We start from the raw sequence: 24,052 nt of genomic DNA, 5'->3' as shown, positions 1-24,052 counted from the left end.
GTGTGTGTGTGTGTGTGTGTGTGTGTGTGTGTGTCTTGGCCCGTTTTGTGTTGACGCTCGCCTTCTGGACGGTGAAAAAAGGAGGTATCCTTTTCCTCTTTCCACAACCTGGAAGGGGCGGGAGGGAGTTCAAGAAAAGTATCATTTCCTGTCAGTGGCCAGATACAACGCTATGCCTCAAAGACGCAACCCAGTGTCTGGCAGAATAACTTTGAGCTTAAAAATACACAACCACTTAGATGGTGAGCCGCCGTTCATTTCATAATATATTTTTGCTGTGTGTGCACACAGCTGCCCCCTTTTGTCACGCAACAATTCAAGGAAAGGTCCAGCTGTCAGAAGAGGAAGTGAGGGGAAGGAAAGGCTCCGACTGTCAATGTGACTGGAGGAGATAACACGCGCTGTGCTTCCTGTCCCCACCCCTGTAACTAAGGAGACCACAGTGCACACAACCAATGGCGAGGATGGAAGGGAGGATTATTTGGATAATTTGTAATACCCCCTACGTCGTCTTTGTGAACCGATCTCTTCCTCAGATGTTTTTCCCCTGACTATACAATTTACCCATGCTTCAACTCTTTCCTACAAACCGATCAGAACCCACAGGAAGCCGACAAAAAGCTGGTTTACCTGAAGGTCGTGCAGTGGAAGATTGGCATATTCAAAGATCATTCCATCACGTAAACGCTGCCAAGTGACGGCACAGAGAGAGTCTCAGACAGATGCACATTTTAACTGTAAACCTTGGGCAAAGCCTAACATCAACTGAGACTTCTGATTTTTGGCAAAGAACAGATGGGAGCAGAAGCTTGCAAGAAGTGCGGCACTGAGAATGTCAAACAGAAACAAAAATGTTTATTTAAAAAGGGGAATTTCACTTCTAAATCACATTGGCACATTTTCCATTTGCCTGTAGTGATTTTTATCTCAAAATACCAGAAGAATATAGACGAAAAAAACTGAGCAGAAGTCTCTATTTTAAGAAATCATAACTCAAAAATACTAAATTCGCCTAGTAAGCGGTTTCATATAGGAACTTAGTGTAGGAACAGTTTTCTTTCATTAAAAGTAAAAATAAAGTCTGTTTCCTAAAATCACAACCTGGTTATTCAAAAAACATTTAAACATTATCTGCACTTTCATGTGGAAATGATTTTATTTGTAGCAAACTGCATCCCACGGCAAAAGTGGTATGCACCGAGCTTATATTACAGAGTCGGCAAAATGGACGCCATTATAGACGATGATGACCCTTCTCAACGCATGTAGGTGTGTGCTTCCCTCTGTGGGGTGAGAGGGTTGGCTGGTGAATTTCTGAGTAACCTGGTCATGATTTCAGAAACCGGATGTCTCCAAATATCCAGTGTTATAGGACCCTTATTGAAATAAGTACAGAAATAGACACATTTTCCTTATAATTTTGAATAAAAGATGGAAGACTAAGTATGTTTTATTCATATCCATTTCCATGGAACAATATTGGGGGGGGGGGGGGGGGGGGGGGGGGGGGGGGGGAGTTAAGGGTCTCTTCAGGTGTCCACAGAGCAAACTCAACCTCAACACTTTCTTAAAGCAAGGCAAGCAAGTCAGCTTTATCTTTTGATCTGGCTCAAAAGATGAAGCCGACATAAAATATTTACAATAAATATTACGAGGAAAATACAAAATAAAATATGATGCAATTAAATTAAAAAGCAGTGCAATAACTCCTGGCTTTATGGATCTTGTCATAACCAGTTACTGGTTCAATAGGTAAGTGCAACCATAACAAATGCAGTCTGCTCTTTCATATAAGCAATACAGACGTTTGAGCACGTATTTTAAACGCCTTTTAATCCACCAAATGAGAACGTTAAGCTTTAAAAATGACAATTAACTTCCCTTACCTCCTCTCTAATGAGTGTCAGACAGTATACAACAAGACAGGAAGACTACGCATGTATTGTGTACCACAAATAACAGAAACCACTGAAACATTTAGTCAATCCATAAGTTAACAAATGATCTGTAAGGCTGGCGCTTTGCCCTGCTCTTTCCTGCACTCCACATTTTTTACTAAACTCAAATTTGTGCCAATGCACATTAGTAGTCACCCTGCTATGACAGCTATATTCACCTGCCATTATAGCAATACAAGCTTTAATGAAGCATTTCAATCTAACGCTGAAATTAAGTAAGGTGCGTGCCTATAGTCTGTGTGCAGAAAAAGCTTGAGAAGGATATGAGTTATACATACAGGAAGACAAACAGGTTACATCACAGATTATATGCATGTTGTGTGTCTGTATGTCAGCTTCTTTTATCCCCAGGCGCTGGGCCTGCTGGGGCTTGTAGCTACCATCTTAAGTTCCAGTCCAACAGCCACTCAGTCGCTGTCCCTGGGTGTGACAACACACAGACATCCCAGCTGCTATTGTGTCTTTGTGCTGGCTCTTCATCAGCTTTGCAGTCTGATGGGCCCTTTTTTTCCTCCAGTATTTAAATCTTACCACTTTAAACGCCTACACTTGTTCAAAACAAATTAGGCATACAAAAACAAATGTGTTAAATATCTGTATAGATATGCATGGTCCTCTGCCAGAACAGGAATTATTCTGGACTAAGTATCCAAGGACGCATTGTGTAAGTGTTAGATAGTCATAACTCGGACTGTTCTTTATAGAGTAGCTGTATGTACTAAACAGGCCTGGCACGATGCAGACACACTTAAAAACTCTCCTGCTATGGGATGTACTTCCAGATTGCTTATCTTGAAGGACACACAACAACAAAAAATAAATTTCAAAAAAGGAAAGGGCTCCCCCTCACCTACCCTCTCTTCTATCTGTAGATCATAAGAAAAACTGCACTTTAGCTATGCATCTGTTTGGTCTGGCTGCCCCACAGATCAGCCATTTGATCTGTTTTGTCTGCCAAGTCATGTACCTTTCAGAGTATTTAAACAGAAGGATTTTAAGATTTTGAAGAGCTACAACAACTAGGTCAGAGTGTCAAAAAGGGAGGAGAGGAATATGAAGAAGAAGAAAAAAAAAGTGGGAAGCGCTGTCGCTGACTCAACTGTCATTAACCAAGCTTCCACAATGTTTAAGCCTTTAAACACTGATCTGCCTCAAAGTGCTTGGGTGTGGGGTGGGGTGGGCTTAACAAATCTGCAAGTGCAATGTACATGTGCACAATTACAGCCAGCGGACGCAGGCATGTTGTTTCCTACCAAACGACGATTGAGCTTGGCAGTGAGTGAGTGGAAAGCTGAGTGCACGCTTGGGTCCTGGGCGCAGACAGTTAGAGCTGGGCTGATGCAAACCGACAGACAACGTTACAGGCCTTTAATGTCACCACTGGTCCTCACATGAAAGAGGCAATGTAGCCCCAAGGCTGGATTTTTGCCACACATGCGAGTACAGAGGGAGGCTGGAGAAGTGAAAACAAATGGAAGCAGAGAGTGGGAGAAGAAAATAAAATAAAAAATCTGGAGAAACAGGAGATGAGAGGGGAGAACAAAAGGCAGAGGGGAAAAAAACAATGATGGGAAGCTGTATAGTCAGCCTGATAAAATAAATAGGTGAAAAGACAAAACTAGGAAAAATGAGTCACTCCCTGGGGAGAACAGATACCGATTTTTCCCCAACAATGAAAACGTTGCTTTTGCCGAGCAACACGTTATCAAAATGGAAGGCAACGTAACACAAATAGATGAGACGGATGCATGTACATGTTTGAGGCAGAAAGGAAGAAATGGGAGGGGGAAATAAGGAAAAAAAACTATGTGTATGTGCATTTTAGAGATGCAGACAGAGCAAGATTTCAAATGGTGATGAGGGAGGAGGAGACAGAACCAAGGTCTGGTTCATTCAGAGTGTCAGACGCTCAATAAAAATAAGGTTTCAGGAAGAACTCCCATCACAAACAGCCTAAAGTAGTGTCAGACAAATACTCTCCAGGAAAGCAGAGCAGGGAGCTGAAGAGAGGGGATTAAAGGGGACACAGAGAGAGACAAGTCCATCTCCTAGCAGACTATTCTTCACCTTAAGGTAGAGCTGGGCGATATGAGATTTTTTTCATATCACGATATGTTTTTTTCATTTCAGGCGATAACGATATCTATCACAATATAAGCCAAATAACTATATTTGTAAGATTTAAATGTGCCGTTGCTCACAAGTAAAATGTGAAATAATCAGCAGCTTGTTTTTATTTAAATATTTATTTCCCATAATAAGTTCAACAGGGTAGATGTACTTAAGGAACATGAGACTTTTTCAGATAAATAAAGGCAAATATTGCAAACTACACAAAAGGCAGCCGCTAAAGCGTTTAAGTTTCAAAATAGAATAAACGAAACAAACTAAATTGTCAATTCCACTTAGAAATAAAGTATTAATTCTAAAAATAAATCTTAGTTTGTTTTACAGAAGAACAGACAAAACTGACTAACCTTTGTCAATATCAAATAAACTGAGAACTAAAAGGAAATTCTCAATCTCTCCTTGTTGTATAGCTTAGCTTTTCAAACAGTTTTAACAGTTACTTTAGTCTGACAAAAGCCGAATGATGAATTAGCGCTTCCAGTCAGAGACTGAGGCTACGTCCACACGTACACGGGTATTTTTGAAAACGGAGATTTTCCGTTTTCGTTTTAAAAAATAATCCCGTCCACACATAAAGGCAGAAATGAAGGAAAACGCTGCTATGAACATGCCAAAGCAGCAGGTGGCGCTAGATTCCTAACCGTGCAGAAATGTTGGCCAATCAGAAGTCTAGAAGCCTCGGTGGGAAAAAGTAAACAAAGCTGGGGCATAGAAGCAGAACCGAGTCGTATGTGTGGACCGACAGTAACTGTGTGTATGTGTAAGCATTTAAACACTGCAGAGAGTAGAATTAACAGTAACAGTATTGTAGAAATTCATTTCACCGAAACAATAACGCGGCGCACAGTGTGACGCATGCACCAGTTTATTGTATTTCCAGACTTGCTTTCGGCACATTTACAGTGCACGCTACTCTGTTTTTGTCAGACTTGAAATAGCCGAAATACCTTCACACTACGGAACTTCTATGGCTCTTCCGTTCGACAATCTCTCCGGCATTGGAACCATCATCTGTTTTCTCTTCGGTCACGCTCGGTTGATTTTTCTAGTCGGCACACTCATTTCCTCCATTACGCGCTGGCTCCATTACCCGCTGGCTGTTTCCCAAACAAACACACGTGCGGCTTGGCACTTGTGCTGTACGTAACAAGTCACGCGACGTGACGCTGCGGCTGTGATTGGTTCGGCTCTGCGCTGCTTAATTTGGATTGGCTGACCTTTTTTCTTTTTTTTTTTAAGAGGACAAGAGCGGCGAGGTCTATCGCGATAGCTTAATTTCTCTATCGAGTAAAAGTTATATCGCGATACATATCGTTATCGTTCTATCGCCCAGCTCTACCTTAAGGTGTCAACAGCAGCTGGCACCTTGGCACCCTGCTCATGGCCACACCTGTCTCTCCTGCTGGGTCTACACACCTTCCATCCCCAGCTGCAATAAATCTTTTCTTCCCTTGGAAGGAAGGCAACTAAAAAGGCAACTAAAAAGAGAAAAAAATAAATAAATAAAATATATATATATATATATATATATATATATATATATATATATATATATATATATATATATATATATATATATATATATATATATACACACACACCAACACAATGCTGGTAATCAAAAAAAAAAAATCTCTTAAATCACCATTTTCAATGTCAGCGAGCTTATGCTGGCACCTTCTGTAATAAAATCTATACACACCAGCCGGAGAGAAGCGGCTGTATTCGTACCCAGGATGTACTGACGCAAAGGGGCGGGCAGTACTTCAGCATACTGTCAAACAGTGTTGTTTATTTTTATTTAAACAACACGTTTTTCTCGTCCAGCAACCACAAGTGCCACAAATACAGGAAAAAAGGACTTAAAAGCCTTTTTCAACCACTACTTTGACAGAGAAAGTGCTTATAGATTTGAAGCTCCTTCAATAAACCACATTAATCATTAAACAGTGACCAAATTATATTTTTTGGTTTTATTGTGGCAGTTTTACTGTATGTCACAGTTTATTATTTATTGATACTATTTAATTAATAGGCTCATTCTTCTGACAGGCATGTATGGAATATAAAACATTAATTAAACAGAGATAATAAAATAAAAGCATGTGGCCAAACTAATAAATCTGCTCTTCTAACCTCTAAGATTTGAACACAAAATAAATACTAGAGTCAGGCCATAACAGAGTACCTGTTATGGTTTCTGTTAGATGTAATGGCACTTTTTGTTTGCCACTGTTTTTAAACAATGTCAACATCTGGCTCGTTAGCATTAATGTGTCCACAGCCGAGAGCAGCTTTCAAACAAACTCTGTTTGGACTTATTCTTCCAAACTTTGCAGCACAAAATGATTGTATTGCCAGGAAAAAGCACCTGTTAGCCTCTAGCTGGGTTTCTCCTGGCAAAATGAGCCTTTGGGGTTACGCTCATAAGCACGATTGGTCCGCTTATAGTTAAGGGAACAAGCGTGTTAACTTACTTAGCAGAAGCCTGTATTGTTTCCTGTTATTTCTGGCCACTTGACAAAATAAAATAAAGCATTTTAATCTTATCCAAATTAAACTACACTTAAATCAAAACAGCTGTCTACTTATTCTTTTTTAAATAAATAATAAAAAAAATAAAAATCACAGTTCTGGTGATTTTCCTTTGGTGGAAGGGTGGGTACCAAGTTTGTTTTTCAATGCAGGAAGCGCATTTATTAACCTAGAGTAACATGTTCATTATGCTGGCCTCATCTGGAGCTGTCTGTACCCCGCCTGCAGTGAACTTTAAGCATGGAGGGAGCCTGTCCAGGAATGAGACAAGACGAGTCTCATTTTGAGACTGAAAACCTTACAAAGAGCTGACCCAACTCCTTCCTGTTATATTTTTCATCTTCCATCTGTCTTTATCGCTTCTGAATGTAGCAACAGAGTCTCAGACTGCCACTTGGCTAACTAGCATTATGTAGGTGGTGAAATTTAGCAAATGTGCAGTTTTTGGTGGTACAAATAGTTTGTGTTACAAATTACAGAACTCATAGTTCAGTAGAATTGGTTACATAATATCAATTGCCTTATACATACAAATTGACATTAATAGACTATAAACTCTTTGATCTGCCATGGTGGTCTTTTTTTCTGCTCACCTATATAATGTATGATATTGTGTCAGGAATACCACCAGCAGTATGCAGCAGCTTTATAAAGTGGTACATCCAGGTCACATTATTAACCAAGTGGTAAATACAGAGTGTAAAAAATTAACTGCAATCCTCTGGGCTTTTTTGACAGATAGCACTTGTGTGCATGCTGCTATGTGAACCGGTAGGAATGACCCAGTGTGTGAGTCTGGCCCATTAGAGCACAAAAAGCCATTGTGCATCATTTGCTGAGAGGAGGAATGGGGAGACAGAGGGGTGGCGTGTGGAGCTGAGGGAGGGGTCAGTGACCTTCTTCATAACCAACCAGATGACCTCATTCACAGCACATAGGAATCCTCTGTCTCCCCCCACTGTTCTTTATCACACTCACCATCCTCCCATTGCTCTCGGAAGCCTAACTCGCCTTTTTTGCTTTCAGCGAACACAATAAATTAACTGAGTGGGGACAAGCTCATGCCCTAACCCTTTCATATAGACGACACATTCTTTCCTGCCAGTTATCCATGTTTTTTATGCCAGTCTTTCCCATGTTGCACAAAGTGTGACAGGGACTCTTTGTTTCGCCAATTAAAGCCTAATCATATGAAAACACCTATTGTTTCTGCTGTGTAATCTCCTCCCAACCCATGCACTGATAAGGATAGGCAGACTTAAGCCTCGCTACAAACAGACAAGCAGCAACAAACACTAAACGAACACAACAGGCTCAAAACTGGTTCACTTTCTGTCACAGAACTTAGTTCATGAGCTGCTCCTGTCACCGTGGGCTGCATGTGCTGCACATGGGCATAAATTATGCTAAGCAAACCATGTTTTGTATTACAGCAGAAGACTGCAGGGCAGACAGCCACTGTAAAATACAACTGTGCAACACATGTAATTGGAGTTGGGCCAGACAGTTACTATGTGTGACTGTGTCACTGAGTCAGAGTAAACCCTGTTCAATCAACTGAACCACTGCTGTACAGGTTGAAGGAACAATGACATAAAAATCTACAGAGGACAAAAAAAAAGACTGCTGTTTGTAAAAGAAATGTGTGCACCTCTATCCAAGACAACATAACTCCATCACTACAAACACGAATGAGAACACCAACAACAAGGACAGTACAGGGACTGCTACCTGCAATTAGTGTGACCAGGTGTCCCACTTAATGTATGGCTGCACAGCATTTTTATCCCTCGTCTCCCCGACCCACATATTGAGACAACATACCACACTTGGATTGGTTCAAGCTAACAAAATTCAACACGCGAGTCTCACAAGAAACATGGCTGCCAAAGACATGAGCCGTTTATGGATGAATAAATAGAAAAACTCAGAGATAATTAGCAGAAAGAACAGAAGCTGAAGTAACACTTTTAAACCACTGTAACACTGTGATGACATTAAAACTGTAAGACTATCACTCAGGGGCATTAAAGCAATTTTTAGCTTTTATTTATCCTCGTAGGAAGTTGTAAAATGTGCATTTAAATACAATAAACAACATCTGTTTATGCGCCTGATCCCAAATCTCTAACCTGTCTAAAAATTAAGACCATCTCATGCCACATAAAAATCTTTTCCCCACCACATGTTACAGGTCTGCTACTGGTAACGTGCTGTTTTATTAGATAAGAGGGACAAATGTTGCCTGGTATTAGTAATAGAAACACTTTAAACTTGAATATCTGCTAAAAAAAATGATGCTCCTTTACCAGCATCTTAGCTTGTAAACTAAGAGAGTTCATATGCCTATGTCATCTACGCCAGCGGTCCCCCAACCCCCGGGCCTCGGACCGGTACTGGTCCGTGAGTCGTTTGGTACCGGGCCGCGAGAGTTGAGGCTCAGGTGTGAAATGTATGGTTTTCAGGGTTTTTAGCGTTATTTTGTTATCGTTTTTATCGTTAACTCTGTTTTCCTGGGTCTTTTCATGTGTGTTATGAATAAATCTTCTTTTTTTTCGGTACCGGTACTAGTTTTATTTTGTTGTATTTATCCGCAACACCTTAAAGGCCGGTCCCTGAAAATATTGTCGGGCATAAACCGGTCCGTGGCGCAAAAAAGGTTGGGGACTGCTGATCTACGCCTAAAATAAATACCGTAATTGTCGGGCTATAAGCCGCTACTTTTTGCACAAGCTTTGAACCCTGCGGCTTTTAGTCAGGTGCGGCTTTTCTATAGATTTTCCATGATTTTTGTCATATCGTAAGACGATTTGTTTTGTTTGTTCCGCTGTTGTACGGCACTACGTTGCCTGGCGGAAGGATCGGGGTTCAAGAGTGGTATGTTGGTCACATGTCCATCCGCCAGGCAACATAGTGCCGTACAAGTAGCGCGAAAAACAAACTTCAAAGTAGCGCTATGCGTTCAGCGGGAGTCGTGGATGACGAGCGGCGATAAACTTGCGAAAAGCAAGTTGTGCTCAACTCCACCGGTGGATTCTGACAGCGTGGAAAAGTGTGCAAACATCCACGATCACCAACGGATTTCGAAGGGCTGGACTGCTGCATGATGAAGAGGAGGACACCGCCACGGCCCTTCAGAGGGTGTTCGACTCCGACACTGACAATGACAATGAGGATTATCTTTGGTTTTGAAAGTGACAACGAAGGAAAGAAGCTGAGAGTGGATGACGTAGCCATCCTGAGCCTGTTCGTATCCGACACTGGAGAAGAGGACTTTGGTGGTTTTAGTGCGCAGGAAGATGGTGGTGAATGACTGACTTTTCTTCTTGTTAAAGCCGTGTCACTGCACCTGAGCCTAAAAGGTAGTCCGAATCTATTTTTCTGGTGTGCTGTAGGTTACTGTTATGTACTACATTTGTTACTCATTTATGAAGCACAGCACATGTGCAAATATGTACCCATAACTTGATTTTCAAAATATTAATAAAAGGGGTGTGTCTCCAAACAGCCATCTCTTTCCTGACAATTCGCTTTGTGCATATTCTCTTACATATGATAAGTCAACATTGAAACACCTGCGGCTTTTGGTCAGGTGCGGCTAATGTATGTACAAAACAGGATTTTCCCCTGATTTTAGCTTGTGCGGCTAATATTCAGGTGCGCTTTGTAGTCCGGGAAATACGGTACATAAAAAAAGCCTTCCTGCATGATTTGATAGAGGACATCCTCCTTCACTCTGCTGACATGTGTGACAAAACCAGTTTCACAGTCTTTCAAACTATCTTTATAACTGGTAAAAGTTAAATATGTCAAAGGCCTCTCTTGATTAAAAACGAAAGTAATTTAGTACTCATATAACACAATATCGAAGCTTTTACCCAGTATATAAGCATTTAAGAGAAGTCTGCATGCATGTGAAATCCTTAACATTAGGGCTGCACGATTAATCGTTAGAAAACCGCGATCTCGATTCATACTTATGTGCGATCTCATTTCCAAATGACAACGATTTTAAAAAGAAAAAGAAAAAGAAAAAAAGACGACGATTGTACCGCATTTTGATCCGGGACGTACTCTGCATGAAAACAAGCGCTCACTCTTCCTGCTCAACAAATGACAAGGGCGGAGCCTTATACCACGTGATACAGAAGCTGTGCCGTGTGATGCTAAAATTAGCAGGGAAAAAACAACGGAGAGCACATCAGGGATGACGAGAAAGTGACAGGAGAAAATCCGTCCCAGTCAACCACCCAAACATCAATAACGGGAACCTTATACAGCGCTTCCCTATACCTGTCGAACTCCCGCAGGCACAAAGAAATTACGGAGGCTATTACTTATCACCTGACCAAAGATATGGCTCCCATCGACACTGTGCAAAACGAGGGATTTAGGAAAATGATCAACACCCTAGACAAACGCTACACAGTGCCGTCCTGCAACTATTTTTCTATTGTTGCACTACCTGCTCTATACATGCAGTGTCGAGCAACGGTGGAGACGGAATTTCAAGCAGTACAACATTTTGCGGCAACAACAAAACGTGAGAAATTTGTTGTTTTTATGTTTATTTATTGTTTTTATGTTCAGTCTCAACTGTTAGGAAGTTGATGTGCAGTTAATAAGTGCAATAAATATTTATACTGGATGTTAGATTTGTATTGTTGATTGTCATTTATGCTTAGAAATATTTACTTATATATGCTTAGAGTTTTGTAATTAGTTGTAGATTGGTAGAGGTTTTGATCCTTGATAGTCTGCAAACTTTGTGTGTATTAGACAGCACTTTGGGAGCATGAGAGGTCATACCGTGTCTTATTATTTTATGGTAGGATTAACGTAGTTGCGTCTGTTCTAGTCTAAGTGCTCTTTGTTTAGATGAACTGCAGGACTTCCTCACCGTGTTATCTAGGATGAACCATCTAGGGTGAGGGGGAGGCTACCCTCTTCCTGACCAAGGATGTTTGACCCTTTGATCAGCAGTACACACACACACACACACACACACAGGCAAGGTACTCTTTGTGTGTATGTAGACGTCATATGTTAATGAACTTATGCATATTCATGTAACCTCAATAAAAGAACAGTGGTACGGGAGAACGGACGAGAGCAACTGGGGTCAAGCGAAGGAACGGTGCCTGTCCGGTTCTCTCCCGTGCACGAGAAACATGAAGAAGCTTGCCTACTTGTGTCTTGCTTTGCAGTGTAATTATATTGCCTTCAACGTTCCAGCGGATGGGTTCAAGCTACAAACCTATCACTGGAAAAGAAAATCGTGAGAGAATCGTGATCTCAATTCTAAGCCAAAAAAATCGTGATTCTCATTTTATGCAAAATCGTGCAGCCCTACTTAACATTGAGGAGATTTCTACAAGATGAACTCAACTTTTTTGTGGGGGTTTGGGACTTCAAACAACATCCTGAAAATATTTATTATATTTACAATTGTTTGGAACAATGCTGACATTATTTCTGGCACCGGTTTGTTTTTTTTTCTCAGAACTGTCAATTCTGTTCAAAGCAGGACCGGAGAAATCTAAAGGGACAACAACATCTAAAGAACAATGCAGCAAGCGTCTTTACAAGAGATCGACTGCATTCAAGATGAAAAGCCGACTGCCCTGGGTAAAAATACAAACAAAACACGACTCGCAAAATTCTGCATCATTGTGTAATTAGAGCTCCCAAACCAGAAAAAGTCTGTGAAGGACACATCAAACGACATCTCAATCTCTGCCTTATCAAACTGGACGCCAGAAAGCTTGTTTAGAAATGTCTTTAAGACAATGACACGTTTGAAATTAAAATATAAGAAACAGGTGAAAAATACAAAAACCATAATAACTCATAATAACAATATATAAAAACTGCAGCTTTAAGGCAGCAGTGCAGATGCCAGATTAAAAGTTGGCATTGAAGCAAATGGCGCAGTATACAGGCTAAAGGCATCATTTTGCAAAATTATGCAATTTACAGTGAAATTTTTACAGCACGTTGCACAATGACACAACTAACAAGCAACAGTACTGTGAATAGTAGAGTATGGCTTTTGAAATGCAAGGACGGAAAACGTGTTGAAAGCACGGTGGCAAAATGCTCAGTAGTGATCTCACTGCCTCCTCCTACTTCACTTTCTTTGGCCCCTACAGGAGGTTATGGCAGCACTGCCTGCTCTTGCCAAGCTTCACAGAAACAACAAGGGCTGCTGAGGAACAGTTAAATTATTCATCTCAGATTCATCAGCCTGCGACTAGTTAGAAACCCCTGCAAAGGCTGAAAACCACAGGCAGACTGATTTAACGCTGGGTGTTATGAATAGGAAAGGGCCAGAGGACGCTTTGGGCAAACGGGGGTTATATGAGAGTATAGAAACGTTACAAAGCTAAAAAAAAAAAAAAAAAAAAAAAGGGGGGGGGGGTAAGAAAGAACGTTTCTGCACTTTGATATTTCCACAGGAGTTGAATCAAGTTTCCTGTTGCTGGCTGTTAGGGAAAAAAAATTTCACAGAGTCAAAGACAAAATTATTCATCGAGCATTTCCAGGCATTTAAAGCAAAGGAGTAATTCCTACGTGTCACGGTGGCATTCGCATTAAGCCGAGCTAAAACACTCTATGAGAGCAAGTGTGGGGAAAACAAACACCAGGCTGGAGGTTAAGTGTTCTGACTGTGCTCCGGTGAAATTCCTGAGCTGGCTGCCAACGTTCGCTTTGCCATTCCTCCTCTGAAAGGAGAAAGAAAATGAATGCAGATCGGTGGGCGAGTGAGACGGGAACAGAGTGAGCATTCAGCTCTTCTTTTTTTTCCCCCTCATCTCCTTTTATGATAAAAATAGGGGACGAAAACAGGATATGGTGCTGGTCAATTATAACCAGTGTATGTGTTGGGACAGTTCAGACTTTAAAAACAGAGTGGAAAGGGGAAAAAGAGAGAAAATGAGGTGGACTTCTGTGAGTGAGGCCAGTGGGAGAGCTGTTTGAGGCATGCAAAGAATGTAGCAGGGTGGGGCCCATACTTCTGTAACTGAGAAATATAGCGCAAGTTGCGTATTTATATAAATGTGCAACGGAGGAACCAGATAAGAGGTGATTCATTGTGTAATCTAAAATAAGTAATAAAAATAAAATAAACAGACAGGCTCACCTCTGTGGGTCTGGAAACAAAAACAAAACAAAAACAGAGCTTGTCACCACAGCAAGAAAACAGCTCCCCCTCCCTCCCCGTGCCTGTCTGAAGGAAAACAAACCACTGAGTCCCCCTCTTTATAGCACTTTCCTGTCTGAAGCAGGCATGACTTCCTGGATATGTTATTCCATCAGACACAAAAATTTAAGACAGATTGTAAAAGCTGACAAAACTTGGGTCAAATGCAATGGTGGAGCTCTAGTTTTAGAGACGGGAACAAGTAACCCAATTTACTGAACAAGTCTGTGTCAGGAAGCTGTTGTAAGATTACGACATCCCTCAGTTCATCTTCCGCTTTAATCCTGCTTGTCATCATCTAATGAAACACAGAAACAAGTATGACTCCCACTTTAACAAGAACCACGATTTTCCAGGAAGATTTCCGGTCCATCTGGTTACCTTACTCTCTTATTGCTCATTCTGATGCAATGGCTCTGCTTTTAGGGAAAAATAAAGAGAGATAAAACTGCCTGCAGCCATGTGTGGCCTAACAGCCAGCAGCATCATAAGGAAAGACACTTAGTCTTGGCGACACAAGCCTGATAGTCAGCCAGGCAGTTGGGGCAGGGCACGAAGACAGGAGGCCAGGCAGAGAAATCGCTGATAAGGAGTCCCCAGCACTCACGGGATTGAGTCCTGAGATAAGACCCTGGAACTGTCAGTGGATGACTTTATCATACAGCATCCACAGGGTGGGAGTGGTTTTCTCAGGGCGAGAGCAGCACCAGGGGAGCAAGATGGCTCCAGGGCCAGAAGCTGCGGTGGGGGTAGGCAGAGGTACAACAGAAGAAAGTGTCAAGCAAATGCTGTGACTCTGTTTCCTTCTACAAACCCTCCACATCACCCTGTCAGACTTGTGCCACCACCTAATTTATTACCAGGGAGGAGAGACCGCGTAAAGGAACCACATTAGGGCCAGAGTAAGGCCCACTAGTGTGTCTACCTGATGTGCATGCACAATCGTATATATGCAACTGTTTGTGGTACATCAGGTATGATTCTCTACTGGATTATATACAGAGTTTCTCCTGTCTCAAAATCGGACTTTAGGGGGAAGGGGTGGATGAAAACACATGTACAGCAAGCACAACTGGGCCAAATGTAGTTAAGGGAATGAGTCTGTGTTACTGTACTAAACAAAGATCTGTTTATTTCCCTGATATTTCTGGTAAAAATGCTGTTTAAAGAGAGAGGACAGATGGCTTGAAAGAGGAGTGAAAGAAGCCATCTATGTCCACTGTGAGCAACCATCTTTGAACAGAGGCGGGGGTTTACGACACCAACTCTCTGCCATCTATAATCCAGTTTTGAGATCCCTTCCCAGACACCTTAACGCCCACTCACATCCTGGGCCATCTGACCTCAGGAATTCGCATGATAAGGTGGGGCCAGGTTTCACAATGAACACACCCGAAACTCTGGCTGATTGGGACCCACACCCAGTTTCACACCTAGGCTCAGGCGATTAGAGGATCATCAGGGGGTCCTTTTGTCCCTCTGTGGGGGGATACTCCCACTAGGTTTAAATCTGGGACTCTCCACCATTTGACCTTAGAACGGAAGAAGCTTCTCGGATGAGAGGTGAAACGTCTTCAAGCAACTTAAAGAAGTCCAGACGCTTTTCTTTGCAAGCTCCTTTGACTGCTGTTTAAAGAGTTTTTTCCTTGGTAGAAAGTGTTTTAAAAAACAAAAACAATATTCATATGCTGAAAAAACCCACATATAACAGCAAGAGCACGTTTTCAAAGTCACGGGACGTATGCTGGAAGGTGAACCAAGTTTAGTGCTGATCTCAGCACATGAGAACTGGAGGAACACTGGTTCAATGAAACGCTGTAGTGGTACACTCCTAGCATTTCTAGATTATCGGTAGATATGAGAAGTTAAAACAAAGAAGTTAAAAGGTTAAACATTGCTGCCCTCATTAGCTGGTATCTGAAATAGAGCTTGCTTGAGATTATTTCATGTTTTGTTAACATACGACACAAGGGAACTAGTGGAACTATCATGTTACGACACTGCCTGTTGCTAGCCGTAGCTGCGGCCCCAATGGACGCTGGCGCTTCTTTCTCGCCCTCTCTCTCTGACAGAAACCATTGTGGTCCTGTTGTTGTACCTGTAGAAAAATGACCAGATGTATGACAACTGCAGTAAACTAGTATTTAACTACGCAAAAGTAGCAATATAGCTACTGTACAGGTGTCTGGGTGCAAGCTTGGAAGAAAGAAAAACTGCAGCTGCTAATGCTTGCCGCTCTTATCTAATATTGTGTGCATGCAATGCGATGCATGGATCAAAGAGCCACAGAATTCAGCAACATTTAAAACACAATTTTATTCTATAAGAATATAATTAAATGTTTTAGAGAACTGTTAAATACTTTTAGACTAGCTGAGCATCTGGAGCTGGGACAACCAGGAACATCCCTGCTATAGACACCGAGAAAGGCAAAGTAATGATCAGTTTACCGTAGTTCTTTATTGTTAGATAACATATGCAGAAAAAACCCTTCAGAGTAATTTACCTGCCGACAGCTATATAAGAGGCACTGTGTGGGTCATATGCAGAATAACCAATAATCATAATATACTTATTGAGCAATCAAAATAGTTATTGGATTCCGCTCTAGGGGATTTAACAGGTTTCTGCTTGCAACAACAGCCTTGGCCTAACACCCCCCAACTTTATCTGTGTTCCCTTACAGCTCTGAGCACTATCTCACTTTGTGAGCTGTGCTCAATCTTGTTAGCTGCTAAATTGATTGCATGTCAGAGGTTACTGCAGGTCCAGCCCTGTGCCGAGGAACGCCAAGGGTCAAGCTACAGTGGGAGGGCAGTGCAGCAATGGCAGACACAGGAATACAGGGGGAGGAGAGGGGGGACTGCTATACACGAAAGACTGACAGAAATGTGGGACGTCAGGTAGAGAACAGAATTCAGACTTCCAGCAGTCACCCATTTATCACAATCTGTTCACTAAAACAGCTGTTCCCTGAAGACCAATTCCCCACAAACGCACCACAGTGGACAGCAGACTGTTTGTCCTCCAGAATGCTGACAGCTCTCACAGGAATGTCCTGTTAAAACATGACACACAGAAATAAACAAGCAGACACTAAAACTGTATGCAAAGGGAAATGATGTAGCTAGGAACAAGTGGCACATTGCACCACGTGGCTTCACCGCACAATTGCACATTTAATCTATTATAGCAACAATCCACAAAAATAGGCACATTGCTAAGGCTGGGTATTGTGGCCCAAAATGCTGATTTTCCATTTTGGAGGCTAATGGATGATTTACTACGTCAATGTATTAGTTTACTCGCCACTCAAGACAAATCGTGACTCAAAAACAGCTTATTAAAATAAAACTGAAGGCCTGCACAAAACAAACAAAGAAAACAGCACCACTAGCAACTGCTAATGTTTACATATTGCAATTATAAAGAAAAACACTAAGAGCAGCTGGGCAACAATAACAAAATAGCGAGAGGGAGTACAATGTTATTCCCACCAAGCTAATGCTTGTGTAATTTCTCTTTGCTGGTGCCCGGTCTTGTTACACAAAATGAAAGTAAGACCACTAATGTTAGCCATTTTTAAACTGTGGTTTTGGAATTGAAACAGAAGCTAACATGTGAATTGCATTGCTCCCATTTTACAACATGCCTTTGTCTAAAGTCCTGAGCAGCTCTGCTGTGCAGCTGCAGTTAGTTTTCAAAAACTTTACATGTCTTTGCAAAACTGACCAATTTTTATATCTGTGGAGTAATCTGACTACATTTCTTCATCTTCATTTCATCATAACAGGAGCTCAGAATAAATATATTGCTGAGAAATCTGACTATTTTGCCCACCCACAGACACTCATCAAACTTCATGGCAACAACTAATAAAAATCTTGCCTTCAACATTTCCCGTACTTCACTACTAGGACTGCATTTCTAGATGTTATACAGTCTGTCTCCTTCTACCAAGAGAAAATATAGCAATTTGAAGCAGCTTGTTGGCAGGCAGATCGTAAAGAGAAATAAAAAAAACTCCACAGCAGGTGTCACCTCAGGGAGATGAACAACTGCAACGGAAGGGGATTTCAAAAAGGGGGGCACGTCAATCGGCCAGAGTGACCTTGAGGGACAACATGCATGCTGGGAAAGTAACGGGGTCGTCCGTGCACGCAGGCTTGCTAAAACAGGGCGGGAGCGGTGGTCACACAGGAGGGTGGTGTCGGCTTTCTTGCGCACATGGAAACAGCTGTGTAGACATGCACAAAATGCTGGGCGGGAGGGTGGGGTGGGGGAGATGAGCAGCTGTCGGAAGGGTGCACTGAGAGATGGGAGGAATTGGGAGAGTTTAAAATATTCAACTGCAACTGGTTATATTTTTGCTCTCATTAGCAGCACTTAAATCTGACAAAGGAAGGCGTTTAAGCCGTTCAGTCACATTTAAGCCCACAAAACAGACTCAGAAAGCAAAGCCCATCCTCTGAGAATTAGTTTTAAACAATACACAAAAAACGTCCAACACTAATGTAAAGCTTTATCAACAAATTAGCACAGTCATTAACTTTTTGTTGTTTGGCACAGTATACTTGCCTTCATGGGACACCTTCAATGTGCAAGAAATGGCTGAGATATCGAAGGCACGTAGCATACTCCGTGGGGAAAACAGCGTAACTTGTTAGGTCAAATACAAGTCAGACCTCAGTCTATCCAGTCTGACTAGAAAGGAAAGAGAGATGCTATCTTTACTACTCAAATGTCAACTACCAACCGCCATTAAAAACTTTTTTTTTTTTTTTTTTAAATCACAACTCTACACTACTTTTCTGAACTTCGGGAGGAGCAGACATCCAACATCACATGAAACGCAACATAAACAAGCCTGATTCTACTAGATGTGGTGGGGCCTGCTTACAATATATACAAGGGGACGAGGGGACCGAGAGGAGGTCTGCTCCAAATACCACATCAGAGTTTTGGCCCCCTCCACAGGGAGATGAAACCAAACAACAGAAGAAGCCAGACAGTCAGTCAGACAGGCCTTCACTACCATCATCTGATACACACATGCAACTTTTAGCAGCAGGGTAAAGTTTGGGCTGGTGCCGTGGAAACCCTCAAAAACATCAGATGTGCCGTTTTAGAGGAGCGAGACTGGGAAGTTACAAGTGATTTCTTAAACACCAGAGGACTGGATGGTTTTGCAAGTTTTTTAACAACGGGCGCTGCAACGAAGCATCAGACCAGAGCACCGAGTCGCTTGCAGAAAGCAAATGCAATTTTTATCCAACTCCTCCTTGACTTAAGAGTCCGTTTAATGAACACAACTGGGAACCTTTATCAGCTCAGCCTTTTTAGTATTCCTGAGATGCAAACAGATACATTTTAGTTGGCCCCATGTATAAAAAGTCAATAGACAGAAATGCATTATTTGCATGGAGTTCTTTCTTTTTGAGGGGTTAACTCAAAAGTTTACCAAAAGCAGCAGGGCTGAGCTGTTAACAGTGTGGATGAGAGGAAAAAAAAAATAGGAGAATACATCTGCTTCCTAACTCTCCCTCAAATGAAAACACCAACACACCCAGCAGTCCCACATGACTACAATAAAAGTGCAAGATATTTCATCAGTTTTGTGAAGTATTTATGGGGTGTGGAGACGATCAAATTGGAGGCCGAAATCATTAAAAACAAAAAAATACGTGTGCATTGCAGAGCTGCAGATTTTCTGAGAACATCATGCATAAGAGACTTTAGCAAGCCTCAAACTAAATAAAAAAGATGAAGAAGTGCAATTTTCTACTAATAAAAAAGCACTATAAAAATGTCCTATAGGCAAATGAGAAGACTTCACTATTTACTGCACCAAAGCAGCACCCAGGCTTAAACTTAAAGTCAATGTACATCCGTTTAGCGTTATGCAAGCTTTAGTTTCATAGTGGCAATAAGTAAACAGCTCCGCATTTGTCTTGTTTATCGCCCATCAAGACGGCCAGAAAATCTTTGCAGACCGGTTTAGCAACTACATACTACAGAGCCTACTCATCCAGACATGTTACCGAAACTCATAGGCATGCGCTACTTTCAGGTCCTCTTTCCTCTTAAGAAATAGCCCGTTCATGCTGTAGCTTACGGGGTAGTCTTATTTTTAAATTCATCGTGATGTCCGATCCAAAGCTACACACAAAATGCATGGGGACAGTCTGCCAGGGGGCTGTGGCGCTCTCTAGTGTCCCCAGCTCAGTTACATAAACCACAGGTCCAACCTTCCGCTTAGACCAGCTTATGATAATGATACTATCAACATAAACGGCAAACAATCCTGGGTTATCAAAGCCACAGGGGGTGCCAAAATCAGTGACAGGGCGCAGGAAACAAATTCTGGCTGCCAAATCCAGCCTGGACGGCGCCGCTGACAAAAAAAAAGGGCGACGCAGTTTTGGTAGGGCAAGCTTGACTGGTTAAAAAAAAAAAAAAAAAAGAGGGGAAAAAAGAAAACACGACGGCAGCTGCAGCAGGGGAAGGAAATACAGACAAGCCCCCCTTCTAGGTTTTAAGGCAAATGTTGTAGTAGCCAAAAGAAGAGGGAGAAAGACAGCGGTGCCGCGTTTAATGAAAAAGTTAGACGGCTGAAATAATCTTCCGAGTACGGCCCCCCCCCCTCCTCGCAGCAACTCAGTGGCCATTGTTTGGGCAACAAGCAGAGACATTCCGCCGTGCTGTTAGACTCGGCCGCTGGGCAACAACTAACACGACCCTCGGAGTAAGGCAAAAGGAGAGGAACACGAGCAAACCCAAACACCCCCCAACGTGTGTTTATAGCAGTGTTAAGCACAGCAATTGCAGTCTGTTTATTACATACGTGGCCAAGTTAACGCCACTGCCTGGTTCTTGAAGAGTTCAGCAGACACCCAGACAGGCTAGCTGAAAATGTTGCTAACCCGAGCGGCTAAACTGCTGTGTGGAACATGTGGAACCAGGGCCCCAGAGATTGTTCTTTTTTTTTTTTTAACTGAGAACAACATTTGTATAACCTGAAATAAATAAAGATATTTTTATATCTTTATTTATTTTTATAAACTTGCCTGTTAACACGTCTGACAACATGACAGTGATATGCGATTTTTATTTCTTAGGCAAGTAAGAGAAAGTTTTCATCTCGTCGTCACAAAGTCAAGAGAGCAGCAGAAAACTCCGGTGGACTCGGAGCTCAGGGAGAAACAAACTCGCTCCGGTAGGATACTAGTGCGTTTCTTGGGTTGTATTGTGGGGCAATTCTCACTGGAAGTTGGTACTACTACGCCTGCCACCGCCTGGAATATCGGGGTGCCCTCTGCTAGTGTATCCCCGGGTTTCGCTAACGATTTGCGGCAGGGATGCCCAGCGAAGCCGTGCCGACACCGGACTGCACCGTGGTCATGCTTTAACCCACTCCCCCACCTCTCCAACGAGGAGGGTGTCTCTCCAGAAGGCCACTTACCTTCATCCAGAAGCCTCTCTAGGTGTGTGAAGATGCCGCAGAGATTTGGCAAACTGGTCATGAGCTTCTTCTCGTTCAATAATTGCATTAAATAGTCGGGACTCGGCCTCGGTCGCTCCTTCACTTCGACCTCTCCGACCATCATATTTGCGGCGAGAGCGGAGAACAAACCACCGCGAAGCACAGAATCCTCTTTTAAGGAAAAGAGAAAAAAAACGAAAAAAGAAAAAAAAAACTTGCGGCTCCTCGTTTCCCTCCTCCTGATAATCAGAAGACTCTGTGAGACCCCCCTAAAATCAGGTTTGGTTTGTTCTTGTTGTTTGAGTGGAGAGGGGGGACAAAAAAAAGAAACCGTTATCTCCCTTCCACAGACTCGTGCGCTGTACTCTCCTCTACGCCGTGTGCGCTCGGGGACGTTCGATTCCACCACTGTAGGCGCGAGAGCCTGTTCCACCGGAAAGGGTCCGCCCTCCTTAACGCTCATTGGACATCTTGCTTTACAGAGTAACCAATCATTCCTCAGATCCGAGCTACAAGGGCGGAGTCGAGTCGTTAGCGGAATGACGGACGGGTATTGTAGCCAATGAGACGCAGTGCGCAGGAATGCACATAATGCTTCTAATATGTTGTCAACAGAATAGAACACATTTACCTCCTCCTTCCCCCAAACTAACAGCAACATTTTCCAGATTTAATCTTAGTCTCTCATTCTTTGTTCCTTAATAGCCTGACACTGCCATAAGTAAGTTCATAACTGTCATACCACACCATTCATGTGTGTCAAAGGTTCATGCAGTGGAATGGCTTCATTTTAAGCCCAAAGAACAAACATCAGACACAGCGATAATTTCACCTAAGATATTGTTTACAATCAGATTTTTGTGTATGCATGGATATGTAGTATCCTGATGGAAATAAGAATACAGGTGTCTATACAGCCTATAGTGGCTGAGGCTTGGAGGGAAGCTATTAGAAGCCTGGATACCATTATAATTCCTACAAAGGGATATCAATAACATATTTTTTCATCTTCCAAATAAGATATGTCATTATTAGGAGAGCCATACAACCTCCAGTAAAGAAATGCTTTCATAATTAAATTTTTACCCCCTAGCAACATAAGTTGTAAGCATAGAACAACAGAATGACTGTCTCCAGAGTCTTTAGATGTGGAGCACTTTCAGCCATTAAGTTGCTCAGCTGTTCTCATCGCTGTGGTTGCATTAACTTTTTCATTGGCGAAAGAACAAAGAAATCCTTTATATTGCACAAGGACATACATGTTGTGTCAAAACTTCAGCCCCGCTTGTCATTCAGACTGTATGAGGCCTGGTGTGATTCCAGGTCTCGGTAATGACGTGTATGGGTCTCCTAATCTATGGAGTAGTCAGCTGATTTGAAAAGTCATACGTGGGTTGAGTGCTTCATGCACAGGGTTTGTGTGCAGCAGAGGCAGTACACTTGCCAAGACCAACCTACGAATCAGGATGATTGTGGATTTCATGTGTGGGCTCCACTCTGGGATGCTAAAATATGAAATAAAGATCAAACTTGCAGTTCATATCCTACAACATGCCTATTGTTACTCAAGACTTGTACATCTTGTTATCCGTCTGGGACTGATTGATCAATGCTCTGGTAATCAATAGAGACTTTTCATTGTCCTGTCCTTGGGAGAACCTTTCAACATGTCCTTTGAAGATTAAAATACTTGATCGATGAAATGCACGCATGCAACCAGCTACCTCAACTTAGATCTGATTTGTGTGAAAATAAACCACAACTGGTGCAATTTTAACAGCTGTTGGTTAAGAGGCACCAAACTATGTCTGAGCCATGACCTTGGCAGCCATTCGATTTGTTCGCTTGTTGCTCACCCACTTGTGTTTTTGTATAACAAAAAAAAAGGAAGAAAGTCCCTACAGTGGGTGCTTAAACAGCTGCATCATAACCTCCTGGCTTTACTTTGTTGCCACTGTGTTGCAATGAAATACAAACAATCTGGTCCAAGGTATTAGAGTCAGTGCAGCATGTCCAATAAACTGATCAAACAACACTAACTATATGTGGTGATGTGCTTGGACTAACATTGTCCCGCAGTATTATTAGCTCAAAAAACATATGCCACTCATAACATACCAATCAGCCAAATCGTTAAAGCCACTGAGATGTGAAGCAGATAGCATTGAGCATCTCACTGTAGTGCAACGTTCTCTTGGGAAACCTTGGTTGCAATCACGTGGATCTTTCTTTGATACATAACAAATGCACCCACCAGTCCCACTGCAATTCCATCTGCTAACGGTGGGCTCCCTTAGCAGGATAGTGTGCACACACATTCAAATCCAATTCAGGATCCACAGAGGCTCAACTGTAAAACTCATAGGTTCCACAGAATCTGCCTGTCTGCCAGTGTCAGGACCCCAAAGGACTGGTGTCCATACCCTGATGTGTTTTTCAATTTTATTTATAATAGCGCCAAATCACAACAACAGTTCCCTTAAGGCCCTTTACGTTTCAGGTTACAGACCTAGCAACAATACAGAGAAACCCCCAACAATAAGACAACACTCCATGAGCGAGCACTTGGCGACAGTGGGAAGGAAAAACTGCCTTTTAACAGGAAGACACCTCTGGTAGAACCAGGCTCAGGGAGGGGCAGCCATCTACTGCGACCTGTTGAGCGCGTGGGGAAGGACACAAGACAAAAGACACACCGTGGACAAGAGTCAGAGATTAATAATACCTCATAATTAAATGCAG

At 42.2% G+C, this 24,052-nt stretch overlaps 1 protein-coding gene across 5 annotated transcripts in view; it reads right to left on the bottom strand.

Moving 5' to 3' along the window:
- The window catches only part of qkia (QKI, KH domain containing, RNA binding a), a 94,955-nt gene extending 73,234 nt beyond the window's left edge, over nucleotides 1-21,721 (bottom strand). For 4 of the 5 annotated variants that reach the window (XM_080870745.1, XM_080870748.1, XM_080870744.1 and 1 more), the window contains exon 1: nucleotides 21,290-21,719. In XM_080870745.1, the coding sequence (XP_080726871.1) occupies nucleotides 21,290-21,434 (145 nt within the window). In that variant the 5' untranslated portion in view covers nucleotides 21,435-21,719. Of the gene's footprint in view, nucleotides 1-21,289 lie in introns of all 5 variants that reach the window. The other variant, XM_080870746.1, reaches the window with a different exon arrangement.
- Between the last annotated feature and the right edge of the window lie 2,331 nt (nucleotides 21,722-24,052).

The sequence above is a fragment of the Rhamphochromis sp. 'chilingali' genome, assembly GCF_963969265.1.
Source record: "Rhamphochromis sp. 'chilingali' genome assembly, chromosome: 21".
Lineage (NCBI taxonomy): Eukaryota > Metazoa > Chordata > Actinopteri > Cichliformes > Cichlidae > Rhamphochromis > Rhamphochromis sp. 'chilingali'.
Note: the sequence above shows the minus strand (reverse complement) of the source record. Positions and strands in the feature narration are given on the sequence as shown.